Below are 23,464 nucleotides of genomic sequence, written 5' to 3' on the forward strand. Positions count from 1 at the left end.
CTAGGTGTCTGCTGGAAGACATATCCTGCACAACTATATCCCCATGCTCACTGTCGAGCATAGAAAGGAATGACTGCATAATCGCTGACATCTCAGCCTCCTCTGCAATCATCCACTGCAAACATGACCACTCAATCTGCTGTGACTCACTAGAGCTCTCATGCTCTAACTCCGTATGCATAGACTCTTGCACAACGTCCTCCTGTCGTGACTCACTAGAGCAAGACCGCTCTACCTGTCTATCCTGCATAGAAGTATCTCGCACAACTGACTCTCTGCTTTGCTCAGTCACTAGCAAAGCATGCATGTCTGACTCTGTCACCTCTCTATGTGACTGCTCAAGTCGTGCCCCAACCGTGTGCACAACGATCTCACTACTCTGCACTCCATGCAAAGCATCCTGCAACCCACAAGCAAAAGAGACTCGCCTGCTCTCTCGTTCTCTACCTGGCTGCATGATCACAGAGACAACACCGTCTCTCGCGTGATCCACATGCAATGGGTAACCTGTACCACTCCTGGCACCTCTCGCAATCACTAGCGAACCCAAATGCATCACAAAATCTCGCTCTCGTAGCGAAATCTGACATCCACTATCCTGTAATTGTCTGACTGAGATCAAATCTCGTCTCAGATCTGGCACATAACGCACATGACGCAGGGTAAATCTCATACCACTGGGCAAGGACAAACATACGTCTCCTGTACCCTCAATGTCATACATAGCACCATCAGCCATGTGCACACAACCAAGTCTCCCACTAGAAAACGTGCTAAACCACTCACGATACGACGTGACATGGAAAGTAGCATCTGAATCTAGTAACCAATGTGAAGACAATGTGCAATCCGATATGCAATCCGTAGACATAAGATCGTCTGAAGACAAGCTAGATGTAAATGTGACATCGCCATCACAAGCATACTCAGTAACCACCGTACTGATCTCACTAGCATCTGTCATGCCCAAATCTGCATCACGCATCTGTCGCCTCCGTTGTCTCAAACGCCTGAAACATCGACGCCTAATGTGCCCTCTATGTCCACAATGCCAACATGTCAAGTCTCTATGCCTTCGAGACTTGCGTGTGGGACCAATCTCTCCCATGGACATAGAAGTGGGACTAGACTCCCTAGTAGACATGGATGCCGCGTACATAGCATGTAAACTCTGCCATAAAGCATGAGTTGTAGTCTCCCTCGAGACCTGCCAGTAAACAGACTCAACCAGATGCAAATGAATTGTAGACATGGCTAACTCATCAAGATCCTGCCAATCATCATCACGCATAGACTTGGGCTTCGCCGATAAACCAAGCAAGGGTTTATCCTGCCCCAAATCTGCCAATGCAACAAGCATATGCTCCTTCCAAGCAACAAAATCTGCACCATCAAACTGTGTCAGACCATAACGCTGGAAGTCAAATGAAAAATCAGCCATAATGCTCGCAAAAGAGCAAGCAACAATGAGTAGCAAATGTCAACCAAATCAGCCCTAAACTGGCTCGAATTGCATCAACAAAAGTCTGCAAATATGGCTGTAAAATATGGCTGCAAATCAGCCCCAAAATTCAGCTCTTAAACAACTGCATAAACAAGTCACAAACGTGTCCCAGATCAGCCTACAACTGAGTCATACATGGACACCTGCAAAGAGGAAACAATGGCTGAAAATTCAGCACCCAAATAAGCCCTCAAACCTGCCTGTAAACTTGTAAACCTGTAGCTGAAACCTGCTGAAAAACCTCAAGCCATTAGTGCTCGAATCCGGCTACCTAGCTCGTAGCCACACAAGCATACATCACAATACTCACTCCTGTGAGTGTGCCAAGATAACTGTACGCCTGTCAAACCCGTGAGCTAATCACCAAGCCCACACTGTGCGGTATCGATGCATACACACGCACAAATCTCCCACCTGTAGAGAACACCGCACGCAAATGTTGAGTGCAACCCGCAATCTCTACCTAGATCGCATAAATGGTGCGCATAAAACTCCTGGGAAAATTTCGCCAGAGTTTCGTCAGTAAAACGGCCACAAAACCAGTAACCAAACTGACTGCACGCTCAAAACCATGAGCAACCAAAGCGCATCAAACCGTACTCCAAATGCATGCACCAATCTCCACACTTTGCATACATCATTGCAAACACCTACAAATCTAGTACACAAATATCTGCTCTACCTGTGACTGCCAAAAAACATGCTCGAGGCATACATTGCCAAGCTCAAAATGCAATCACATTAGTCTCCCTGAGCATCAAACCACATAAGGCATACATCGTATCCTCCCACCTGTGAGGAAACTTGCAGCAAATATCACTCTCACATCTGAGAGCAAACCATGTGTGGAATCCTCGACACACAATAAACAACTGCTGCTGCAGAAAATTCAGCGTTCAAAATTTTAAAATTCTGATATGACGAGCGCGTCCGGAGCGTGCCAAAACCCCAAGGTAGACTCCTGGATCATATGTATCCGAGTCCGGGTGTGAAAGCTATGCCAAAAACAGTGTTTTTGGGACCCGAGAGTGCACAAATAAACTTGCTGCTGTACCTGCTGTAATTCAAAGCATAATTTCAGCAAATAGACATCACCATCGCGTCCGGAGCGTGCCAAAACCCTGAACTAGACTCCTGGATCATGTAGATCTGACTCTGTATGACGGAGCTACGCAAAAAACTGCGTTTTAGAGCCCGAAAATGGCAAAAACGAGCTGCACACAGTCTTGAACCTGCTCCTGCTCCACTCTGCGTGATGCAATGTCCTCTCAATGCAAGCTCCAACACAAGAGCTCTGCCACAACAGCATCCAAGCACTCGAATGTCAAGCTCTCCTCCGCCGAGCACTTCTCTAACGAGCTCCACTGAGCTCAAAAGCTCCTCTCACCAAGGAAGCCGCAACCGCCTCCTCGACCAAGCTTGACCACACCAAGCTCCTAAGCTCCAAAGACAATGCTCCTCAAGCTAAAATCGCTCTTCGTGAAACTCCGCGATCGAACTCCACCGTCGAGAGCGAGCGAGCTATCGCCTCGAAGCTCTCAAAGCCGTCGTGCTCTCCGCGGTCACCATAGCTCTGATACCAATTGAAGGGGATCGGGGAGCACCACAGACGGAGAGTGAGAGAGAGAGAAGGAGACACACACGATGTGGGTGGGGAGACTCCAAAGAGTGAGCAGCCCCCTATACACTTATGCTATGTATAAGGTATACAAGTCAGTGGGCGTCCAGACTCTGTGCGGCCGGGCAAGGCACAGACGCCTATACCCCAACAGCCTCTGCCCTCACCCACTGAGTTGCTACGATCGACCTGATCCCACAACATCATCCCACAACGCGCGCGCGCACACACACAGGGCTGCACTCTCCGACATGCACACACACACACACATACACACACACACACACAGAGAGAGAGAGAGAGAGAGAGAGAGAGAGAGAGAGAGAGAGAGAGAGAGAGAGAGAGAGTCATAAAAACTAATATCTAATACTCCCAAATGATTTTCTCATGTTAAATTGATCATTTAATATGGAAAAGTGCCAAGGGAGTAAAAGCTAGAATATTAGTAAGGCTGCCAGACACACCGGTCTCTCTTAGGGATCCAAAGTAGGGAAAATAGGGATCCAAAGGGGGACATTATGCAAAAGAGAAATGTGCTTCAATGGGGCTTAAAAGACCTAAGGTTCAACCCCATTAAGACTTCCATAGGCTAAAGTTTCTAATTTTAATTGTATTATCCAAAGGCCAAAGCAGGGGAAATATTGGATGGTCATGGAAAGAATAAAAAGTCTTCCCACATCCCTAGGAAGGAGGGGGCGAGCCCTTATTGTAGGGGATGAGAGAGAAACACACACACACACACACTCCAAAGCTCCCCCTTTACACAAAGGGAATACTGGACACATGTCAGGCTCCTAACCCAATTGCTCCCAATCTCCTCTCAAATCCTATTGGATGACCATAGAGGTGGACCAATGAGAATTAGGCTAGAGTAAATTTAGTCTAATCAATTTATAAAATTCTTGATAAAAGAATCAATAGAAATTAAGCTGTGTAGAAGACTATTGGATAGTCTCCCAAGGGGTCCAATGAGCATCTAACAGCCCATTGGCTTGTCTGATTCCTATTGGCCAGAAGACAAAAAGGTCCAATGAGAGTTTAGATGAATTATTTAATTACCTAAAGCTCTCACAAAAGGGGAAAGGGGGACACATGTCACAAGTCTATCAATTATGCTTCTAATTTGTGATTGACTAAGCTTTGCAGGAGCCAATGAGAGGCCATCATGAGCAAAAAGCAAGAGGGGTCGACCAAGAGAGAGAAAGCTTGGCATTTTTAGTCTTACACACTTTGCTACCACACACACAAGCTATGTGTTGAGCAAGAACTCCGTCTCCTTCTCCAAGCATTGAGAAGTAGAGGCCTACACCAACATCTCTTGGCTATGAAATGCAAATTCAACCAAGAGCCAAGCTTCAATCGCAAGCTCATATACTCTACCATGCTAATTACTAAGCTAAGCTATGTTATTAGAGTGATTATGTGAGGATAATACTTCTTTCTCGTATGATACATCATCTTCCTCTCAATCTATCCTCATTCCCTGCTAGTTCTCACCATTTTTGAAGGTGTGTGAGGTCTTGGACTGAGGCTAGGGACACTAGGTGTGTTTTTCAAGCATAATTTGGTGTATGCAACTTCCATCTTTATTACACCAACTAGTTTTATCAAGGAACACAAAGATTGTATTGTACAAAAGTCTTCTTTGATGGGAGAAGCTATAATACAAAGCCTTTATGGAGGGGGGACCGGCTCCATGTAAATCCGGCCCTCAACTATTTATTGTCATGCCAAATTACCTAGGTGTAAATTGCTATGTTGTTTCTTCAAATTAAGTACTCTCTCTGTGCTCATTAGGAACTTGATCTTAATGAAATGCTCACTATGTTATCAATTTTTGCTACACAAGTTACTATTGCATTAAATGTTACGCGCGCGCACACACACACACACATACGCACACAGAGAGAGAGAGAGAGAGAGAGAGAGAGAGAGAGAGAGAGATAGAGAATCTCAAACGACATTTTTGAATTTCCTATTTTCTATTGTGGTGCAAACATAATGGTTACACTTGAATTAAATCCTAGTACTTCCTAAGACCCCCCCCCCCCCCCCCCCCCCCCCGATATTCGTAGCCCTTCCACTGTAATGTACCCAACATTTTTCAATAAAAGTATTTCATTTACTTTGCGAATATTAAAGGTTCGCATTTTGTTAAGTCTTGAAGCTTTCAAACGGAACGATCAGATCGAAAATCGGACTCTAGGACTACTAATTATGATCCTTATTCACTTGAAAACTATGGGTTGATGGGAAACTTAAACCTCAAGTCTATTTCTAAAGATAAGAGTTGACTATGAAGAAGGAGGGAGTATTTTTAGGAAAGGAGGAGTAATTTTAAAATAGAATAAGTACTTTTAGGAAAGAAAGAGTCTTTTTAGAAAAAAGAGAGGAGGAGTTTAATTTAGAGCTCTTTTCTTCAAAGCCGAGCTTCTTCTTAGAGGTTCGAAATCACACATTGGATTCCATGTCCACAAAAAAAAAAAGAGCCGCGAACGTACGCAAACTTATCCCTCTTTGCTTCCCTTTATTCTTAGCTGGCCTTGAGAGCCTATATAAAGATCCCTCTCTCTTCTCTTTCAAGACACACAAAGACACAAAGACACACTCTCAGAAGCGGAAGCTCTCTTGCCTTGACGTCGTAGTTACCTTCTCTCCCTCAAGCTCTTACCTTCAAGCTATTTCCATCTCCAAGTCTTCTCTACCATCGTCGTGTTGCCCTTCAGATTCCTGAGTTCTCTTTCTCTCTTCCCTTTTCTCTACCTCGTTATGATGGCCTCGAAGCGAGTGATTCAAAGCTCGAAGGATGCTCATGTCATTCCACCTCCAAGGAAGGTGATTTTGCTTTCCTTGTCTCACTGCAAGCCTTCCTTTCTTCTTGGGCACACTACTAGCATCGTTTATCAATGGCGGAATTTTCCTGTCCTTAGGGGGCCGAGCATGGTCCTCTACCACGCCTCGCGCTAAGTTCTTCATTCGTGTCATCGCGCCTACATAGGCAACAATAAGTTATGGCTCGATATCACACAACCACACGCAAACAATCCTACCAGTACGTCAACAAAAAGAAGGCCTACTCTTTTTGAAATCATAAAAACCCAACTAAACTTTTCTGTGCCTCACACACATAATGATACACACACACATAGTATGTAAGTATGTGGGAGTACAATATGATAAGTAGAAGATTGCCGAATAGAAATTATAGAATGAAGAGAGAGAGAAAGAGAGAGAAACTGTCACTTCGCTTTTGAAAGGCAACCTACGACACACGAAAAGCAACCACCTCCTGCACCTCTCCTCTATCCTCTCTCTCGACTCCACCCTGCAATGCTCCTCTCTTCGTGCGCGCCTTCTCTGCACATCCAGCGTCTCCCCAGCCTGGTGTGCCCCCACTTATGCTCTCTTATCTTTCACCACACAGCTCGACACAGGAGTTCCCACCCCTTGCCCTCACACAGATTGCACATAGAAACTACAACAACTATTGCACACACGTGCACAGACTCACCACACCTGTAGCTGCATACCTAGTCGTTCCTGCTTGCCAACCTCGTCCGTACGTTCATGCTCCCAACACACCCCCCACCCCATTATATCCAACTTGCGAAAGTCCCCCGTTTGCCCCCTGGTGGCACTGCATGACGGCTACGCGCATACTCTTGCTCGACCTCCCCAAACTAGCCGCGCCACGTGCTCAAGCCTAGTCTCCCCGTGCGTTGACTATGTGCCCCTACAACTCTCGTTGAATCCCCCAATTGACCATAGTTTGCTACTCGCGCTGGGCTCTCCCCCTTGCAGCATCTCCTTCAGATTCGTCCCAATTCCCATTTCACTAAACTGAAAATGAAAATTTTCTAATACTCTCAAAAAATTCCCCGTTTATAGTTTCATCGGACCTCAATTTTAAAGGTCATAAATGCCCAAACACGAAGAATTTGGCAGGTTTTCTTTCTCTACGCATGTGACAATGGCTTCTCAGCAAGCTCAAGGAAAGAGGAAGCGAGACGATGAAGCAGAAGGTCAGCTACAGAATGGTCGCTTGGGTGTGCAAGAAGACGGGAGTAGTCTTAATCACTCTGCAGACGAAGGTCGCCATAACCAGGTCGACCTTGCTCTTCTAGAAGCTCTTGAAAACTCTCACGAAACAGCCGAGGTCTTGGACTTGCGAGGCTTGAAGAAGATAGTTCTTGCCTTTGAAAGGAAGCTTCGCGACAATCTGGAAGCACGCATGAAGTATGTGGATCAGCCTGATAGATTTCTAGAGTCTGAGGTTGATCTTGATGAAGAGATAAAGAAGCTGCATGCTCTAGCTGCTGCACCTGACCTCTACCCAGACCTTGTTCGGCTCAATGCAGTACCTTCTCTCCTTGGATTGCTCACACACGAGAACACCGACATAGCCATTGATGTTGTTAACCTACTGAGTGATCTTACTGACGAGGATGTCATTGGAGAAGGCAGTGATGAGTCAGCATCCATCCTTGTCGATGCTCTTATTGAAAACAATGCACTTGAGTTGCTTGTGCAGAACCTCTCCCGCATGGAGGAAAGCGAACCTGAAGAAGCCTCTGCAGTCTTTAACACCCTCTCTGTGCTGGAGAACATGATAGAGGTTAGGCCTGCTGTGGCTGAGATGGTATGTGAAAGAACCAAACTCTTAAGATGGCTTCTCAATAGAATCAAAGTTCGGGAATTTGACAGCAATAAGCTGTATGCCACTGAGATCTTGGCTATCCTACTACAAAATAGTGCAGTGAATCAGCGAAGAGTCGGGCAGCTCAATGGTGTGGACACAATCCTACAAGCTGTAGCTCTTTACAAGTCTAAAGATCCCAAAAGTGGGGAAGAAGAAGAGATGTTAGAGAATTTATTCGGTTGCCTTTGTAGTGTTGTCATGCCTATGGAGAATAAAGAAAGGTTTGTCAAGGCAGAAGGTGTTGAGCTCATGATTATTATCATGAAACAAAAAAGGCTGGCTTATGGCTCTGCTATGAAAGCCTTGGATTTTGCGACAACTCGCTGTCCCCAAGCCTGTGAACGGTTTGTGGATGTTCTTGGGTTGAAAACACTCTTTGCCGCCTTCATGGGAAGGGTAAGTTTACAATCTCTTCTTTCTGTTATCAATTACATTCTTAAACCAAAGCATGAATAAAAGCTCTATATCAAGCAGATAGTAGCTACTGCATGATGATCATTTTTCATTTTCCAATGACAACAAATGTTGTGAATTACTTTTTAAGAGAAGAGGGGAGAATGAATAAGAGTGGGAAAGATTGGAAGTAGCCTTTTTGTGTCGAAGTGAGTACCGACAACTATTAATTATGGGTGTATTCAAAGGTGGTTCTTCTCTTCTGGTTTATAGATTGGAGATTGTTTATAGATAGCAATCAGACTTAACATGGCCCATCTAAAAATAATAAATATGTATTGATTGACCATAATTATTAAAACTTAACCTAGTGAAAACTTGATATTCCGATAGCGCAATTGGGATGACCTTCAATTGGTATTCAGATTGAGGGTTTAACAACATTTTGGAGAAAACGTGTAAATTCCTACAAGCTTTCCCACTTTAATCGGGCTGAAAATGACCTTCTCTAGCCCGAGTTCGGTAGCATAACCACAATAGGAGGCTTCACAGACAGAATCCCCAAGCAAAAGGTGACTTTCCCGGTGCATTTGAGCAATTTCCCAAACTTGGCGAGTAATTGCAGCACGCTGAATGCTCTGTTTTCTACCCCGAAAATGCACCAGAACACATGTACAACGATCCCCTAGCTTCCCCGAAGCACTTGAGGTATTAGGGATCAAAAAGGGTCAAAACCCTAAACCTGCAAAAATACAAGTGAATCTGTGTTGTGTCACGTTCGAATCTTGACTTGGGGTGTCCAAGTTTGCTACACAGAGTGGCCCTAAGTTCATATTTATAGGCCCTTGGCCTTCAAACTCAAAAGCAGTTACATGAAAAGCTGCAAACTCAAAAGCAACTGGCCCAAAAGCAACTAGCGTGAATTGCGGAAATCTGTACAGCCTGCCACATGGCATGTGTCAGTGGAAAACGTGGAGAATCTGTACTATAGCCACATCATCATTTGATTACTTCCTCTTCTTTTTGGAAGGACTAGGTACTCCACCGTGTCTGCGGTCTTCTTGGGGCAACATCACTTTCAGAGGTAGGAGGGCTGTCGCTTACATACCTCCCTTGAAAGTTCATGACGCACTTCTTCTTCTCGAATAATTTGCCTGGGAGGTCCTTCTGTCAGGTGCAGCGGAAAAGGGTGAATCGGGTGATGAACTTGTCTGCAACCATGAGCAAACCTCTCTCGGGACCGGGCAGCCAATGGATCTCGAATCTGTTGTGACAGATCTCCTCGTACAGTGCGTATCGTCCACCGAACGGGCATGAGCAACCAAGAACGCGTGAGACCACGCGTGTAGGGGCTCAACACAAAGGAGAAAGGGAGCGCTAGAGAGAGATGGAGAGATCGATGGGAAAAAAACACCAGAGAGATTGATGGTGGAGAGAGAAAACACTAGAGAGAGAATGTGGCGCACACTGGAGAATGTTAGCAAACTACAAAACGCTAGAGAGAGAGAGTGTGCCCAAACACTGAAACTTTGCAATGATCACAACATGCCAAAAGCGCAAGGGGGTTGGTTGCATATATAGGCAAACAGGAAATTTTCCCTACCTACTGCAGAAAACCCACGATTCTGATGAATGACCCTAAAATGCTAATAAATATGTAAACTCACTAAAGGGGAGTTGACACACATATTTAGTAGTAGAACTATAGAACACCCGAGACTCTGAACCCAAGAAACCCTAGGAATGGGGATCCTGCCTCATGCTAGCCTACCGGGTGAGCATCACAGTGGAGTGCATCGCCAAGAACAGGTACGTCTACCGATAGGGCCGGGCACAACCACAAAATAGCCCACTCCCTAATCTCCTCCTGGGAGATATTGGAGCCACCACTTGACAAGAATCTGAACTCTAACACCTTCTGGTATCTCCTCTCTATTACCCAAAGAGATTCTTTTCCCACTAGGAGGCCTCGTAGGAATTATCTCTTCTTGGGCACTTGGGGGAACTTGAGGTTGAAGGGCCCGAGTCTGGCTTTGAACCTCCGCTTGCAAATTAGGGTTTCCCATTGCTTCTTGTAACTTGTTAACAAGGTAGTTGACAACTCTGCAACCATCGTCAAATACTATACCATGAGCCAAATCTAAGTTGTCAATATCGATTACATTCTCTTGTTATGTTGGGCCATGATTGAATTTCCTTGCATGTGTATGCTAGCTCTTTCCTTGGCACTTGGCTATTACTTCTCTTATCCCTTGAAAACTAGCACTCGAGTAAATTGCAAAGCATAGTGGAGTGGTTTTACCACTGCGAGGTTGGCACAAATGAATAGCTCAATAATGGTTAAGCAGTAGGCAAGTTCCGAAAGACTCCATCATAGATCCTGATGGTATCCACCGTACCTTGTAAACAAACATACCACGCAAGATAATGAATCCTTGTCTAACTTACCCTATCTCAATGAACAACTCCAACCTTTCATAGATTACTCAAGGACCTCTCTTCTTAGGCGGAGAAACCTCAGCTCCAATACAATTGTTAGAGAATCTATTACTTACTTTTAGATTCCACGGAATTTAACTATAAAAGGAGAGAATTTTCCTTAAGAGAAAGATAGAGAGGAGACTATAGGTTGTGCCAGGCTAATTTCATTACACAATTACACATTAAGAACACAAAGAGATTACCCAATTAAGATTGACAACTTGATGAGGACCGGATTTACTTGGAGCAATCCCCCCTCCAAAAGGACTTGTATTATAATTCTTTCATAAGAGAGCTTTGTTACAATACATGTTTGTGCTCTTGCCGAGTCTTTCTTGAATCGAGAAGATGGTGTTCTTCAAGATTCCACAGTATAACCCTCCTTCCCAAACCCTAAACGTCTCAGCGTGGAGAAAGGAACTGCGGGGAAAGAGGAAGATGGGGTGACAAAAATGGATAGTTTTCTCACGTGAAAATCTTTTAATTCAAAGGGGAACTGTCCCATTGTGTGCGGGAGCACCTGTAACAGACTTGGACACTCCAAGTCGAGATTCAATCACCACAACACCAAATAACCACTTCAAAACAATTTACAGATCACAATAGATTTGCACTGGCCCGACGGAGTTCCGTGCCTAGAGATATTGGCCCCAAAGACTGGCGCCCCTTTCGGTATTTCTTTATGTATTAAATCAATGTCAAAGTACAAGAGAGCGGTTAGGGTTTCACTCTCAGACTCTGCGTCCAGATGCTCTTCAGAGTGAGCCCCTCACCGCTTATTTAAAGATTACAAGGGATGCCCAAAAGCAGAGCCCCAAAAGGTTTCAAAAATAAAAGCAAAATTTCCCTCTCTCTCTCTCTCAAGAGAGTAAAAATAAAGCAGTCAATTTCTCTCTCTCTCTCTCTCTCTCTCTCTCTCTCTCTCTCGGCCCACCGTAGAGAAAAGCAGCAATTTTGCGTCGCTCAAAAGTTGGATTTTCAGCCCGTAATATCCCCCGCAATTTCCGAGAATCCGTACTGCTTGCCACGTGGCATTTCAGCTGCCAAAAATTAGGGTTTGCAAGAATTAGGGTTTTTGGCAGAAATTAGGGTTTGCAAGAGTTAGGGTTTTTGCTCTCAGCCATGTCATCACTTTGTGACATACCCCCCTCTTGAAAGCATTGTAATCGCCCGCGATTACGCTTGCAAAACCGACATAAGCCATAAACCGTCTTAGCAGACACTGATTGTTAGTACCTACGTACTAGGGACACACATCTAGCACATGTACCAATCGACAGTCACATCACAGGACATCACATGACATTCAACATTCATTCGGATCTTAGAGCATGATTTATCGGCAATGTAGCTGGCAATCGCATCTAGGTCCAATCGGGACCTCATCGATGTCCGATTGACTAACCCCTATTGCAACCATGTCTATTCGAGAGCAATCAGACCAAAATGCTGCAGTCATTTCGTCTATCAGTTCCTGCACTTAAAAGAAGTCAAGAACAAATCAGTATCATAATCAGGAATTCCATTTCATTAAAGTCATACAGCAGAATACTGTCAACTTTTAGTATCCTTGAAGCTCAAAGAGACATCAGTGACTCTAGTATCTAAATCAAGGCATCTGTTGACAAAGGAGCGGAGTGACTCCCCTCTTGTGCGTCCCACTGTATCAGATCTCCGGCCAAGCTGAATTCTGGGTTCCATTTGGAGTAGACTATGCTAAACCAAAAGCATCGAGGTAAAGTTTCACAATATGAGGAGTATTTGCTAGGTCCTCCTCCTCCATCCACTTCGCATCCAATGCAGGATAATTCTTGAACTTAACCAAGAACCGCCTTCGGACTTTACCGTTAGTCTTCGTGTCCTTATGTGCCAAAATCTGTTCAGGAACAAGGATTTCCTCGTTTTCTTCCACTTCGGGTTGCTCATCAGGCTCCCCATCATCAGGCACATCACTCTTAAAAGTTTTCAAGAGACTCACATGAAATGCATTGTGAATCCTCCAAGTATCTGGTAGTTTCAATCGGAAGGAGACATCATTTATCTTTTCAATTATTTGGAAAGGGCCGTAGTATCTCATACTGAGCTTTGGAAAAAGCCTCTCCTTTCCCTTTTTCTTTCTTAGGCGTGCCTTCTCAAAACGTAAGAGCACCCAATCATCCTCCTTCAAGTTCAAGTAGCGACGATGGCGATCCGCTGCCTTTTTCTGTCGTTCTTGAGACTTCTGCAAAGTCTCGCGAACCTTGGCAAAAGCCGTATCCAAATCTCGCGTATATTCATCTGCTTCAAAAATCTTATCTTTCGTGCTTAGGAAGGGTGGAACCTTCGCAACACCTTCAACAATCTCAAATGGCGCCTTCCCCGTCGAAGAGTGTATCGTGTTATTGTAGGCAAATTCCACCAAAGGTAAGTACTTTTCCCATTTGAGTCTTTTGATCTGAGATATAAGACTTCAATAAATCTAGAACCATTGAATTTGCAATTTTAGATTGCCCATCAGTCTGCGGGTGGAGCGATGACGAGAACTGCAACCGTGTGCCAATGTTCTCCCAAATTGCCTTCCAAAACAAATGCGTAAATCTGGGGTCTCTGTCGGAGACAATTGTTTCAGGTATGCCATGTAATCTGAAGATGTGGGCCACAAACAATCTCGCTAAGTGATCCGGCTTGACTGTTTTCTTCATTGGAATGAAATGAGCCTGTTTGCTAAATCTGTCAATAACAGTCCAGATACCATCGTGACCACTCTGTGTTCTCGGGAGATCAAAAATGAAATCCATTGCAATACTTTCCTAGGGGCGGGTGGGTATGGGTAAAGGCTGTAACAATCCCTGTGTCTTATGCTTGTCAAACTTGACCTTCTGGCATACTAAGCAACTGCGCACAAACACTTCCACATCCTTTTTGAGTCTCGGCCAAAAGAAGTCTCTCTCTACCCCTTTCACGGTGGTAGCAATGCCGCGGTGACCCGTAAAAGGTGGACAGTGGCATTCAGTCATAACCTTTTCCCTCAACGGCTGTGTAACACACAACATGGTTTTTCTCATCAAGTAGCCTTCCTGAATGGAGTATCCTGCTACTGTCTCCCTGTCCCGTATCCGTGTGAAAATATCTGCAAAATCTGTATCTGTGGCATACTGGAAATAGCCAGAACCAACGGCTTCCGAGACAAAGCATCTGCCACCACATTCTTCTGTCCTTGCACATGGACAATCTGGAAGTGAAACTGTGACAAGATGTTCGTCCATCGCATCTGCTTTTCCGAAAGCTGCTTCTGTGACAAGAAGTAGCGCAAACTCTGATGGTCTGTGAAGACAGTAAAATCCGTTCTGAGTAGGTAATGCCGCCACTGAGTAAGACTGCAAAAAGCTCTTTCTCATAAATCTGTGCTATCATCTCCGGCCTAGAGAACAATCGGCTCTCGTAAGCAATGACATGGCCTTCTTGCATCAAGACCGCACCCAGACTACGACCACAAGCATCACAATATACTTCAAATGACTTCTGCAAATCCGGCAAAGTCAAAACTGGTCCTGTAGTCAATTTCTCTTTCAATGTCTGAAAGGCAGTCACCTCTGTGGGTCCCCACGAGAAAGGGACTCCTTTCTGTGTCAAGATATGCAAAGGGGAAGTAACCTCTGCAAACTTTCGTATGAATCGCCTGTAGTACAAACACAGTCCCAAGAAGCTTCTAACTTCATGGACATTCTTCAAATTGGGCCAATCACGTATAGTCTCTATCTTGGCCGGATCCATTTGCACTCCTGCTGTTGAGACAATGTGTCCCAAAAAGTGTATCTCTGGTAGAAAAAAATCACTTTTCTTTGCATTAATCACTAACTTGTGATCTCGTAATGCCTGAAGGACCCGAAGCGGATGATCTCTGTGTTCTGCCTCATTCTTGGAGAAAACAATGATGTCGTCAAAGAAAGTGCCAACAAAACAATTCACAGATCACAATAGATTTGCACTGGCTTGGTGGAGTTCCGTGCCTAGAGATATTGGCCGCAAAGATTGGCGCCCCTTTCGGTATTTCTTTATTTATTAAATCAATGTCAAAGTACAAGAGAGCGGTTAGGGTTTCTGTAACAGACTTGGACACTCCAAGTCAAGAATCAATCACCACAGCACCAAATAACCACTTCAAAACAATTCACAGATCACAATAGATTTGCACTGGCCCGGCGGAGTTCCGTGCCTAGAGATATTGGCCCCAAAGACTGGCGCCCCTTTTGGTATTTCTTTATGTATTAAATCAATGTCAAAGTACAAAGAGCGGTTAGGGTTTCACTCTCAGACTCTGCGTCCAGATGCTTTGAGAAGTGAGGCCCTCACTGCGTATGAAAAGATTACAAGGGATGCCCATAAGCAGAGCCCCAAAAGCTTTTAGTCAAAAACAGTTTCTCTCTCTCTCTCTCTCAATGAGAGCAAAATAAAGCAATTCAACTCTCTCTCTCTCTCTCTCTCTCTCTCCAATTCCTTGTCTAGCCAAAAGCTGCCAAAAAAAAAAAACGTCGCTAGCTGCTTTTTTTAGCCTCCGCAAATTTCGGGAATCCGTACCTGCTGCCACGTGGCATTGGCGCTAGCTTTTTAGGGTTTCCAGCCACTTAGGGTTTCAGCCAGCAGTTAGGGTTAGGGTTTCCAGAAATTAGGGTTTTTAAAGATTAGGGTTTCTGGCAGAAATTAGGGTTTGCAAGATTTTTAGGGTTTTTGGCAGAAATTAGGGTTTTTGCTATCGGCAGCCACGTCGTCACTTTGTGACATACCCCTCTCTTGAAAGCATTGTAATCGACCGCGATTATGCCTGCAAAACCGACAGAAGCCATAAACCGTCTTAGCAGACACTGACTGTTAGTACCTAGGTACTAAGAACACACATCTAGCACATGTACCAAATCGACAGTCGCCATCACAGGACATCACATGACATTCAACATTCATTCGGATCTTAGACCATGATTTATCGGCAATGTAGCTAGCAATCGCATCTAGGTCCAATCGGGACCTCATTGATGTCCGATTGACTAACCCCTATTGCAACCATGTCTATTCGAGATCAATCAGACCAAAATGCTGCAATCATTTCGTCTATCAGTTCCTGCACTTAAGAGAAGTAAAGAACAAATCAGTATCATAATCAGGAATCCCATTTCATAAAGTCATCCAGCAGAATACTGTCAGCTCTCAGTATCCCTGAAGCTCAAAGAGACATCAATGACTCTAGTATCTAAATCAAGGCATCTGTTGACAAAGGAGTGGAGTGACTCCCCTCTTGTGCATCCCACTGCACTAGATCTCCGGCCAAGCTGAATTCTGGGTTCCGTTTGGAATAGACTATGCTAAACCAAAAGCATCAAGGTAAAGTTTCACAATCTGAGGAGTATCTGCTAGGTCCTCCTCTTACATCCACTTCGCATCCAATGCAGGATAGTTCTTGAACTTAACCAAGAACTGCCTTCGGACTTTACCTTTATTCTTCTTATCCTTATGTGCCAAAATCTGTTCAGGAACAAGGATCTCCTCGTTTTCTTCCACTTCGGGTTGCTCATCAGGCTCCCCATCATCAGGCACATCACCCTTAACAGGTTTCAAGAGACTCACATAGAATGCATTGTGAATCCTCCAAGTATCTGTCAGTTTCAATCGGAAGGAGACATCATTTATCTTTTCAGTGATCTGGAAAGGTCCATAGTATCGCATACTAAGCTTTGGAAAAAGCCTCTTCTTTCCTTTTTTTCTTTCTTAGGTGTGCCTTCTCAAAACGTAAGAGCACCCAATCATCCTCCTTCAATTTCAAATCGCGACGATGGCGATCCGTTGCCTTTTTTTGTCGTTCTTGAGACTTCTACAAAGTCTCGCGAACCTTGGCAAAAGCCGTATCCAAATCTCACGTATATTCATCCGCTTCAAAGATCTTATCTTTCGTGCTTAGGAAGGGTAGAACCTTCGCAGCACCTTCAACAATCTCAAATGGCGCCTTCCCCGTCGAAGAGTGTATTGTGTTATTGTAGGTAAATTCCACCAAAGGTAAGTACTTTTCCCATTGAGTCTTCTGATCCGAGATACAAGACTTCAATAAATCTAGAACCACTGAATTTGAGATTCAATAAATCTAGAACCACTGAATTTGCAATCTTAGATTGCCCATCAGTCTGCGGGTGCAATGAGGACGAGAACTGCAACCGCGTGGCAATATTCTCCCAAATTGCCTTCCAAAACAAACGCGTAAATCTGGGGTCTCTGTCGGAGACAATCGTCTCAGACATGCCATGTTATTGGAAAATCATCGCGACCATTCTGTGTTCTCGGGAGATCAAAAATGAAATCCATTGCAATACTTTCCCAGGGGTGGGTGGGTATGGGTAAAGGTTGTAACAATCCGTGTGCCTTATGCCTATCAAACTTGACCTTCTGGCATACTAAGCAACTGCGCATAAACTCTTCCACATCCTTTTTGAGTCTCGTCCAAAAGAAGTATCTCTCTACCCGTTTCACGGTGGTAGCAATCCCGCGGTGACCCGTATAAAGTGGACAATGGCATTGAGTCAAAACCTTTTCCCTCAACTGCTGTGTAACGCACAACATAGTTTTTCTCATCAAGTAGCCTTCCCGAATGGCTACTTTCTCCCCATCCCGTATCCGTGTGAAAATATTTGCAAAATCTGTATCTGTGGCATACTGATCGACCATATCCTCGAAGCTCCTATGATGTATCGCGGAAATAGCCAGAACCAACGGCTTCCGAGACAAAGCATCTGCCACCACATTCTTTTGTCCCTGCACATGGACAATCTGGAAGTGAAACTGTGACAAGATGTTCGCTCACCGCATCTGCTTTTCTAAAAGCTGCTTCTGTGACAAGAAGTAGCGTAAACTCTGATGGTCTGTAAAGACAGTAAAATCCGCTCTGAGTAGGTAATGCCACCACTGAGTAAGAGCATGGATAACCGCCAAAAGCTCTCTCTCTCAAATCTGTGCTGTCATCTCCGGCCTAGAGAACAATCGGCTCTCGTAAGCAATGACATGGCCTTCTTGCATCAATACCGCACCCAGACTACGACCACAAGTATCACAATATACTTCAAATGACATCTGCAAGTCCGGCAAAGTCAAAACTGGTCCCGTAGTCAATTTCTCTTTCAATGTCTGAAATGCAGTCACCTCTGTGGATCCCCACGAGAAAGGGACTCCTTTCTGTGTCAAGACATGCAAAGGGGAAGCAACCTCTGCAAACTTTCGTATGAACCGCCTGTAGTACGAACACAGTCCCAAGAAGCTTCTAACTTCATGGACATTCTTCAAGTCGGGCCAATCACGTATAGTCTCTATCTTGGCCGGATCCATTTGCACTCCTGCTGTTGAGACAATGTGTCCCAAAAAGTGTATCTCTGGTAGGAAAAATTCACTTTTCTTTGCATTAATCACTAACTTGTGATCTTGTAATTCCTGAAAGACTTGAAGTAGATGAACTCTGTGTTCTGCCTCATTCTTGGAGAAAACAATGATGTCGTCAAAGAAAGTGCCAACAAATAGTTTGTACTCTCGAAAGATCCTGTCCATCATCCGGTTAAATGTCGCAGGAGCTTTTGGTTAAGCCAAAAGGCATCACCAAAAACTCAAATAACCCAAAAGTAGTTCAAAAGGCTGTCTTGTAGACGTCTTCCGGTGCGATTCGGATCTGATGATATCCACTCTTCAAGTCAATCCTGCTAAAGCACGAGGATCCCCGTAACCTGTCGAGTATATCATCGATCCTAGGAATCGGAAATTTGTTCTTGATGGTGATTTTGTTGAGAGCTTTATAATCGATGCACATTCTCCAAGATCCGTCTTTCTTCAAATCCAACAACAGTGGAGAGCAATACGGTGAAGTAGTATGTTGGACAAGACCCTTTTCCAAGAGGTCTTTCACTGGGTTTATAATCTTTTCATTCTGTACTCGGCTCACACGGTAAGGTGGCCGGTTCAGTGGTGTGCTTCCAGGTATCAGATCAATGGTATGATCTTTAGGCCCTCTAAAAGCAATCGGCATGAGTGTGGAGAAAAATCTTGGCGTTCTTTTGTTCAGGTCAAAACATATTCAACCTTTATCCATCATTCAAGTCTCTCCCATAAGAATGAGTAAAGAAAACTGAAGTTCATCAAGTACAATCTCTAAGCCCTTCATTTGTCAAAGTCGCTTTCTCGGCCCGGTAGTCAACCACGGCGTAGTTCTTGTGGTACCAAGGGATTCCGAGTAGAATGTCACTCGCATGCCCTGAACACCCCTGTCATTGCAAACGAAGGTTGCCAATGCTCGGTGTAATGCAACATCCCGTCCGGGTGCCAGTCGAACTACCTCCGCTTGTGGCGTCAGTCTGTCGAGCGTGATTCCAAATCGAGCCGCCAATTCCAAGTGAAAAGAAGTTTGCCTTGGCTCCTTCGAAAGAGCGTCCCGATCCTTCACTTTGCCCCAAAAGCGGCAAAGTTTGTACTTTCATTCATTTGATTCGGTGTAGGTCCCATGCCATGTGGTACCAGCTCTGCTTTTCTATCTGCCTTTTCTGCCACGTTCCTCAGCTGCTCTCGAACTCTCAGGCCTGTCGTCGTCCTTATCATTCTGTTCTTTCGGTGCCTTTTTAGGGCACTTCGTGGAGATATGTCCATGTTCCCCGCATCCAAAGCACTTCCCGTCTCTGATGAAGTGAGCTCTCTCCTCAGGAGTAAGCTTGGGTGGTACATCCTTTTTCTCTGGGTTGCTCTTTTTCTTTCTACTTTCATTCCCAGAAGTCTGTTCGGCTCGTTGTGTCATGGCCTCATCTGTGGGGTAGGTCAAACTGCCAGAGTGAATGGCAAAGCCCTGCTTCGTATGACTCATCAACTCCTGAATAGAAGCTGACTTCTGCTCCAAGCAGTGATCTCGGATCTCTGTAGGTAGACCCAAGGTAAACCGCTCAATCTGTTCTCTGAACGAGATCTTCTTGAATGAAGAGGCGGGTAGAAAAGAGCTCCAGAATCTTTCACAGTAAGCATTGATTGTATCTTTCTTGGTCATCCGAAGATGGTTCCAAGCAGCTCGTATATATCGTTCATATTCTTGCATCAACCAAGAACAAATAAAAAGCTTCTTAAATTTCAGCCATTTAACTGGCGCAGTCTTGTTTAAAAGAAGCGTGGACCACCAAGTACGAGCATTCCCCTCAAAGTAAAGAGGCAGCTCTCCGAATCTTGGAGTGCTCTGAATAGCATCCTCCCGTGAAAGCTATGTCAAACTGCTATATAAAAGACAAAGCCTTCGAAGCATCTGAGTATCCTGAAAAAGTATCAAACTTGATCGAGTGGCCACCTTTTTTAAACTCTCGGACTTTCTTGCTTTTATCTTCGAGAAAGTCATACTGGTTTGGCTTTGTAAAAGTTCTTCTTGTTCGCATAAAAGTTTCTGTCATCTGAATCTGAGCTGTCTGTAGACGAGTCCTCAGTAGAACTGTCAATCTCTGGGCGAGATTTAGCCTTCTTTGCCTTTTTCTTGCCCTTTCCGAAGCTTTGTTTCTTGCTTCGCTTTTTACCTTTTGTCTTCTTCGCTCAAATCTGAAGAGCTAGAAGAAGAAGAAGAAGAAGAAGAAGAAGTGGGTACTCCTTCAAATCGAACGCGCTTCTTCTGTTTCTTTGCCTTGTCAAAAGTCGACTGACGACCCAAATATCTCGAGAAGTCAGTGCTTTTCTTCTGCTTTTTGCCGTGCTTTTTGGCTTTCTTTTGCGCGTCAAAAAGATGAGCAATCCGTGCATCAACCACCTCCTGTAATTTTTTCTCTGAATACTGTTTGTGATCAGAAGGTTTCTTGAGAGCGGGTTTCAGGGTTGGTGTAGTGGTTTTCTGCCACTGCGCATGCACTGCTTGAAAAGAAGTCTCGCTCATATATTTTGCCAATTTCGGATTCTTTGCAAAACTGAGCATCATCTTTGTTGCATCGCCGATCAGTTGACGACGCTTCATCTCTCTTTGCTCCGCTTGAGTAGGCCGAGGCGGACCATACTCTGTGCCGGAATCTTCGTTGTGATTCGTGTACATTCGTTGGCCAGGCTTACGCTGATGATTCATTGTTTATGCCCCGTAATCAGCAGGCGGATGTCAAAGTGATTATGGGAGCCTTGGAACTTTTTGGCAGTGCGGCTGGGCATAGAGTCAACTTTTGTAAATCAAAGCTTTTGCCTCTCTGTTCGTGTGATTGGCATAGTTTGCTATCGCCAGGGGAGATTGTGTTGTCAAATGTGATCACTAGGCATTTGGGTTATCCTATTGGATGGAATGTTACTCACTCTTAGAAAGTCAATTGGGTCATGCAACGTTTGAATGTCAAATTGCATTACTGGAAGTTATCTACTTGGCCCTTGCATGTTCATCTGCGAATTGTTCAGAGTATTTTGTTGGCATATGTTCAATTTTTTTTGCCATTGATGCATTGGCCTCGCCATTGTCTTGATTCTCTTATGTTGGACATTATGTCCCATTTGTGGCGGCTCAGCGTTTTCAGCCCTTGCCATCGCCAAAAGAACCCTCATGCCTAGCGTTTTTGATCCTAGCAAAAGCAACCCCAGTTTTCAGCCTTTGGACATTTTCAGCAGGAGATTTTCAGCCATCAAAGACCATCAGTTTTCAGCCCTAAGACCTGCAGAATTTCAGTGACAAAGACCAACAGAATCAGCCCCAAAACCAGCGTTTTGGATTGTAGCAGATTTCAGCCCATAGTGTTTTTGGACAGCAGATAAAAGATTGCAGATTTCAGCCCTAGTGTCGGCCTCGCCATCCCCGTCGTCATCACCGACATAGTCTAGACTTGCATGAGTCACATGCATTCAGTGTGTACCAGATTGTGCAATCATAAGTAGACCACTCTCACCGACGAGAGTGGGGCCTTCGGAGGAGGGTTTGACAACGTTCTGGTGTCGTATTCTCTTCTCTCTCTATCTCTCAGTCTCATACACTTTCACGCACAGTGTCCATTCACTTGTTTGTGATCATTGCACTCTCTCATTAAGAACGGAAGGCTCTCCCTTCCATAAGAACAAAAGAAACCTTGAGCACAGTTCGGAGCACTCATCTTGAGCAAAGCGCAAACATTCATTCCGCTGCACCTTACATTGGTATCAAAGCTTTGGCAGTGTTCTGTATCACTCAAGGAAAGAACCACAAGAACCACATATTTTTTTCGCTTGTTGCGGTCGCACGAACCCAAGTTCGCTTGGGCGTGTCGATTCCTAATCGTGTTTTTGAAGAGTGACAGGAATCCCAAGAAAGAAGGGCTTGTCCAGCCTCCCCTTGTGTCTCTTTTCACTCATTGAGATCGGACCGTGCACTTAGTGGCCGGCCAATCGACGTGAGGTGGGAAAAAGCAACCTGGTGTGAGCGCAAGGCCGCCACGGGGTGTGCCCGTGGAAAAGAGCAAAACTCGGGTGAAGAGAAGATCCTTCTCTAACACAGATTGCAAGCTAAAGAAGACCCGCAAGAACCTCAAGAACTCAAGAACCCCAAGAACCAAGACCCCCAAGAACCCAAGTTCCTCGTGAACCTAAGAACCCAAGACCACAAGAACCCTCGACTTCAGTGGATGGTCATCACTCGAAGCGGAATGGATACTTCGCTTGGAGGTGATGAGCATGAGCGAGGCGAAGAAGAATTTCCCCCACCAGGAGGTTTTTTTGACCCTCTCCCTTCCCCATCTACGCCAAGGATTGCACCAAATCCTATGGAGGCTTGGTGCAAGACGATGATGGACATGATGACAACGTGGCACGAAGCAAGAATGGCAGCCATGGAGCGTGAGCGCGAGCAATTACGCTTGGAGGCCAAAGAATTTGATCGCAAGTACGCAGAAAGAAAAACAGAATTGGATCGCAAGAACGTTGTTCATTCTTCCTCTCTCATTTCTAATGTGTAGGCGAAGATTGAAGAGATTTGGGAAAAGGAGACTCTCTCAGTCTCTTCTTCTCTCAAGCATGATACACAGGATTTGAATGGCAATGATTTGCATGATGATTTGGATGATAATGATGAGCTTGATGATTTGGATGACAATGACAAGCATGATGATTTGCATGATCAAGATGTGATTTCTCACAAGCATGATGATTTGCATGAAGATGATGTGATTGTTCACAATGATGAGTTAGTTGATGCTTTTCTAGCGAAGCTAACCTCGTTGCAGATTTGATTAATCACGAAGGATCGATCTTGGCTCTCGAGCCTAGGTCCAAAGGCTAAAGCACCCCTTCAAGAAGAACTGATCTTGGCTCTCGAGCCTCGGTCCAAAGAACTCTCATAGGAAGTATTATGTGTTCGAACGATTTGTCAGCACGCATTGTACGAGTTTTTCATTCGTGATCATTTCCTGTATTTTAGTCAGCGTGTTTATGTGATCCCTTTTCTTAGGCATGACATATTGTACGTTGAGCACGTTTCACTCATGAATGAGCACGAATGCATGCAGATTGTTCATGAAAAGCTGAAAAGTATGTATGCAAGGAAGTCACATTCCATGTCTCTTCCTTGGCATGACACATTTGTAGAAAGAGCACATGAAAGAATGAGCATCAAGCATGGGCATTTCCATTGTGAATTGCCACAGTTGATTGCTTTAGATCAAAAGAGAAAGATTCGATCTTATTGTTTGCGTGTGTGTGGTGAACGGTTTGGCACTCCATCTCTTTGTTCATGTACATTGCATGCACAGTCTTTGAGGAAGACGAGATTTTTTCCACTCACTTTACATGGAATAGGTATGTTCATGGTTTTGTG

The 23,464-nt window shown here is 44.6% G+C and overlaps 1 protein-coding gene across 3 annotated transcripts in view; it reads left to right on the top strand.

The window, feature by feature from the left end:
• Positions 1–7,036: 7,036 nt before the first annotated feature.
• Positions 7,037–23,464, top strand: part of LOC147417746 (ARM repeat superfamily protein) — a 43,804-nt gene continuing 27,376 nt past the window's right edge. The window contains exon 1 of one of the 3 annotated variants that reach the window (XR_015187303.1): positions 7,037–8,217. Coding sequence is in view for 2 of the 3 variants with exons in the window: in XM_086507153.1 (XP_086363279.1) it covers positions 7,042–8,217 (1,176 nt within the window). In the remaining variant the exon portion in view is untranslated. The remainder of the gene's footprint in view (positions 8,218–23,464) is intronic. The other 2 variants (XM_086507153.1, XM_086507154.1) reach the window with 2 other exon arrangements.

This window comes from Adiantum capillus-veneris, chromosome 30 (assembly GCF_014529385.1).
Source record: "Adiantum capillus-veneris isolate H3 chromosome 30, ASM1452938v2, whole genome shotgun sequence".
NCBI classification, from domain to species: domain Eukaryota; kingdom Viridiplantae; phylum Streptophyta; class Polypodiopsida; order Polypodiales; family Pteridaceae; genus Adiantum; species Adiantum capillus-veneris.